The 6,000-nt window shown below is 30.2% G+C and overlaps 1 protein-coding gene across 1 annotated transcript; it reads right to left on the bottom strand.

The window, feature by feature from the left end:
- Window positions 1-967: 967 nt before the first annotated feature.
- Window positions 968-1,697, bottom strand: LOC104737269 (putative lipid-binding protein AIR1). The gene has a single exon (XM_010457403.2). It carries the CDS (start codon window positions 1,616-1,618, stop codon window positions 1,151-1,153), a length of 468 nt encoding a protein of 155 aa, XP_010455705.2. The 5' UTR covers window positions 1,619-1,697; the 3' UTR covers window positions 968-1,150.
- Window positions 1,698-6,000: the final 4,303 nt, after the last annotated feature.

The raw sequence follows: 6,000 nt of genomic DNA, 5'->3' as shown, positions 1-6,000 counted from the left end.
GATTAAGTGTGAATTTTTTTCACAACTTAAAATGGATTCTACCGAACTATAACAAAATTTATGTTATAACAAAATGCAGTCGAGATAAACAGATATACATAGTTCACATATAAAACATCAATTTTCTAAACTAAACTTACTCTTGGGTTTAGTCCGTCGATCTTATTGTGAGGCCTGACGTTTGATTTTTGTAAACAATTTCTTCTATTAACCAAGTTTTGGAGTTCAGAGTTCGTAGCTTATTCTATAATATAGTCTATAACCTTTTTCAATATTCTATAACCTTTTTCACTATTCTATAACCCCTGTTGCTAGTTGCTAAAAACAGTGTACCATGCATAGCTTTTTGATGAAGAAATTAATCAATCCAAATGTCAACCACACCGTCAACTTCTGGGTCAACCAGTCAATTAGGCTGCAACACGGCGTAAGCGGAGGAGCACATAATGTCACATTCAACAAGTTAAGTGCGTTAACGTAAACTGTAAGCCTCCAAAGAATCTTTTGGGCATGTCTCGATGGCGGAAGCGCTTGAGATTGGCTATTTGGTTTGTAAGAAGACGATGGTGGACAATGGGAGGGGGCGGCTTTGGTTAGGGAAAAGAAGAGGATGTTGAAGGCAAGGTAAATGGCAAGAGAGTTTCTAAAGAGCCATTTTTCTTCCTAGAATTAGGTATTGAACTTACTTGATCTTATTGATTTAGGTGAAAATTTTATTTATACATGTTTATTTAGGGTTTACACAAACTATCATTGACGTAAATAACACACGCTAAAGGTCCGACATACTAAGCCCATCATATAACCCTAATACACCCAACTTGACTCCTCCTTACATTAGTTTCCAATAGAGATTTTTATTTTGTTATTTTACAATTAAATTATTAATCATATTCGAATAATCGAAAGACACGGTTATAAAGAAGAGATATAGGAACAGTGAAGAAAAGGAGTAGAAACTTTCCGATTACAAACACGTAAACTCGTTATCCATTATTTCATGAGAACGTACGTTCATTTAAACAATACAGAAAGATTTAAAAAAAAAACAAAAAACACCGTAAAATAACACAAAAAGATACGACAATAGGTTCCACAATTCATAGTGTATGATTCCTTTATTTTATAGGTACGTTATAAGTATCTAAACTTACGCGCACTTGAAATTTGTTGGAGCTTTTCTACCGCAAACATTGAGGAGTACACTGAGATCGATGGGAAGGTTAAGGTTGATTCCAAGAATGTTAACCTTGAGCAAAGTGCAGAGGCAGACTGCAGCCTCAAGGTCAACCAAGCCTTGGATGAGAGAGCAGCATGGCTTTACAGGTGGGTTTCCCAATGTTAGGTCCACTAGCTTGAGCACATTGGCGCAAACACCGAGCTGTAGGGAATCTCTTGGACAAGCCCCTGTGCTTGGGGTGGTTGGCGTAGTTGGGGTGGTTGGCGTAGTCGGGGTGGTTGGCGTAGTCGGGGTGGTTGGCGTAGTAGGGGTGGTTGGCGTAGTCGGGGTGGTTGGCGTAGTCGGGGTGGGGAGGCACTTGGAACATGTCGCAGAGGTGTAAGTGAAAAAGAGGAGGTTGAGAGAAAGGAAGAGTGCAAGGGAGGTTCTTGGAGCCATTTGTTTGTGGAGTTAAAAAGGCTCAAGAAGTAGTAGTGCGTTTAAGTTTCTTCGAGATTGGTGGAGAAAGATGTAAGTGTTTAGTTGGTATTTATAGGCTAATTTTGCCTTTTTCTTTAGAAAAGAAATTTGAAGGTTTAATTTCTAATTTGTCTTTATTAGGAAATAAATGACTATCTATTTTATAGGTATGATCTGATTATTAAAGAACACTTAATTGTCATCATTGTTCAAATTTGCTGGTAATCTCTATGGGTATGCATGGTTCTAATTTTAATTAACAAAGTATAAATAAATATATTAATTTTATTTTTGAAATTAATTGTGCAAAGTCTCATAAACTGGGTATCACCCTTGTAATTTAATATATTCGAATATGCGTACCCTCTTTGATACCGAAATTATACGACTTGTTGAAAAAACTTTATTCTTTTCAAGCATAATCAAATCCCAAACTTATCATCTTGCTTGAAGCCTTGAACTACCTTATACATATTACATGTGGTTGTTTACTATTTCAAAACATGTGCATTTTTCTAATCTATACCTTTTGAGTAATCCGAATAAATGCCACCAAAGGTTGTGTTTTTTCAATCGTACCTTTTGAGTAATTTTCCAAAAAAATCTGTAAAAAAAATAAATTATGTGTTTTACAAAAAGTTGTGATTGTTCATTGTAACAGTTTTTTTTGTAAAGTTGCAACTGTTCATTGTAGAGTTGTGTCTATTCGAATATCCGTATCTTTTGAAATCTATATATATTTGTCTGTTTGAACTATTTTCATTTTTTTGCCATGACACAAAATAATATAAAATTTTAATCTTAACCGTTTTTACAGCTCTCTAAATTATTTCCTACCATTCTTTCTTTTAAAAGTAAAGAAATTCTTTCAATTCTTGATTTGACAAAATATTTTTGGAATGATGAATCTAATTTACAACTTTTAGTTAATTTTATATATAAAAATTTAATGAAAATACCTATATATATTAGCAATACGAATAAATGCCAACACAAATTGTGTTTTTTCAATCGTACCTTTTGGATAATTTTCTAAACAAATCTGTAGAAAATTTAAATCGTATGTTTTAAAAAAAAATTGTGATTGTTCATTGTAACGGTTCTTTTTATAAAGTTGCAACTGTTCTCTGTAGAGTTGTGACTATGCGAATATTCGTATCTTTTGAAATCTATAGATATTTGTCTGTTTGAACTATTTTCATTTTTTTGCCATTACACAAAATAATATAAAATTTCAATCTCAACGGTTTTTACAGCTCTCTAAATTATTCTCTAGCATTCATTCTTTTAAAAGTAAAGAAATTCCTCTAATTCTTGATATAACAAAATATTTTTAGAATAATGAATCTAATTTACAACTTTTAGTTAATTTTATATATAAAAATTTAATGAAAATACCTAGAGTTTTTTTCCAAGAGTTAGATGGATTATAAAATGAGTTTTTGGATTTGACTTTTAAATAAGGTAATAAAGATGTCTTTCTATTTAAAAGCAATTTATATGAGTTTGTAGGTATAATCAAGTGCAGACATACAGTTGTGATTTTTCGTAGTACCTTTTCGTAAAAAAATTGTTTTTATTTGTTTTTTTTTAATTGAAACGGTTGTATCTGTTCATTGTAGAGTTGTGTCTTTTCACTATATTTTATTTATATTTTTTCATCATAACTTTTCGTTCTAATAGGTGTGTCTATTTAAATAGTCATGATTTTTGAACTCTCTTTATATTTGTCTCTTCATCACTAACTAACAAGTTCATTGAAACAAATTTTTCATTTTTATGTTGAATCTAAATAATTGAATATTAATATCTGATATTCAAAGTTATTCTATAATCTAACTAAAATTTTAGAAATGATTATAGTAATATATAAACTTAATAAAACTTAATATCATAACTTTTCGTTAAAAACTATTTTAATATTTAAAATTAATTTTATTTTGCTTTTAAGAGGTGTGTATTTTAATTTTAATTTTTCGTTGATACAGTTTCACTCATTATTAAATATATTTTTAGTTATACTTATTTAATAGAAAATTACGTTCACTCATTACAACCATTAGTTTAATATTATCAGTTAGGATCACTTTGTCATAATGATTTTTCAATTGTAGCAATTTACCATAATTCTTCATAAAAATATCTTATATTTATAATACTTTAAACAATATGTTTTATAAAGTTGCGTCTATTCTACATAAGATTTTTTGTTATAAGTTTTCATTTTGATGGTTGTGTTTTTAGTACCAGTTTATGTATTCAAACTATTCTATTACATTCAAATAATTTCATAATGTCTAATTTTAAATTTGAAATTTAATCTTACCTTTTCTCAAATATTTTCCCCGCGACATCGTGGGGGGGTCTGAGTCCTAGTTAGAATACATACACATTTCTATTATTATTATTATTATTAATATTAGTAGTACTATATATATATATATATATATATATATATATATATATACGACCCTGGACATCCTAAAAACTTCTTAGGCCCAAAGAGTAATCCTATAAAATATTGCATTCTGATATACATTCAAAAATATTCCAAATTTAAACTAAGACTAGGTGGCCAATATATATATGACTTTGGTCATCCTAAAAACTTTTTAGGCCCAAAGACTAATCGTACAAAATATTGCATTCTGATACACATTTAGAAATATTCCAAATTTAAACCACGGCTAGGTGGCCAAGGCCAATCGAAGCCAAGACTCTTCCATTGGACCATGACGACTTGGTTCTTCTTCTTTTTTTAACGAGGAAGTTTTTTAATCGGTTTAATTTATTATGTAACGCAAATTAAATTATGAGAATTGTTACATAGACGATCTTACTACTAATAATTCTCTCTTACCCTATTAGATTCACCACATATTACACTTATTTCTTTGATATACGATTCTTTTTTCTCCTCTATGCGTAGAATCACGGCGGCTCTAATTGTGCATCATTGGAGATTTCATGTAAACTTGTCTCTTAAATCAATAGACTAATTAATATATCGCATTCTATGGGTGTCAAACCCAATAATTCTTGATGCAAAAGCGTTAATCGACCGTTGGTCCAAGGGAACTTCCACTAACCAAGACGTTAAGTGCCAAACTTCCATACATCCCTTTTTACCTATCTTATATATTATGTTTGTAAAGAACAATTATTCAGAGCTATTAGTATAGCACCAAGTTATAAAAAAATGTATCTAGTTTTCTTTTTCATAACAAGAAAAATTGAACATATTAAACGTTCGTTTTTAGTATTAATAAAGTCGTAAATTAAATTTAGACACCTATTTGTGTGAGCTTTTGGCACCCTCAATCGGCCAATATACTCAAGTAAGCACATCTAAAGACTAAAATGGAATGATTATTCTTTCTTCCTTCACGCTTGTCCATGTGAACATATCTTGTCCTTCAACAAATCCCTTTGTCACGGACCAGATATATAACCATTATTTCTGAACCATCATTTAGTCGCTACACATAATCTCACTCGAAGACAAAGTTTATGACGTTCATTTTCATGTGATAATTGTTTTAGTAATCTCAAATGGTTGGACTTATCAAATCATTCCTTATAATATAGGTTACAGGATGGACAGATGGACTAGTTTGGATATTTTTTTTTTGGTTTAAAAGAAATATCTCAATCCTATAATTTCAGTGTTAGACTTGTCCCAATTTATTATATGGTTTAAAAGAAATATCCCAATCCTATAATTTCAGTGTTAGACTTGTCCCAATTTATTATATGGTTTAAAAGAAATATCCCAATCCTATAATTTCAGTGTTAAACTTGTCCCAATTTATTATATGGTTTAACAAAAATTTGAAGTTCATCTAACATTAAAATTTCTGGATACTATACGGCCAATTGCAACTTTGCAAATTTGAAAGGAAAGCCATGTCCAAATAGATTCAATATTAAGGTGTTATAACAACACAATCATCGTTGTTATATCTCTTTCGAATAATATGTTTCTATATTGAATGAGATGTACGTGGGATACTACTTTTATCCCTATGCTGAATAAATAACAAGTTTGGTGTATTTTATCATCTTCGATTATTAAATATGGTCGAACATGCCAAAATTTGGTTCACGGGTAGTAGCTGCTGGAGAGATCGAGAATTTTAGTTATTCCCTTCAACAGGCTAGTAACAATATGATAATCATCATGCCATATAATTCTTTATAAAATTGATTGGTTGATTATATTCTTATTATCTTATTTTTGATAATGAGTTCTTTTTGATTAACTAGATAGTATTACGTGAAAAATGAAAGAAGTTGATATTGTTCAATAAGTTTAAAGTTGACATGCTAGTAATAATATTTTGGTGATCATCTTCTTGTTG

Source organism: Camelina sativa, chromosome 13 (assembly GCF_030686135.1).
Source record: "Camelina sativa cultivar CO46 ecotype springtype chromosome 13, ASM3068613v1".
Lineage (NCBI taxonomy): Eukaryota > Viridiplantae > Streptophyta > Magnoliopsida > Brassicales > Brassicaceae > Camelina > Camelina sativa.
This window is presented reverse-complemented; position numbering and strand designations above follow the sequence as displayed.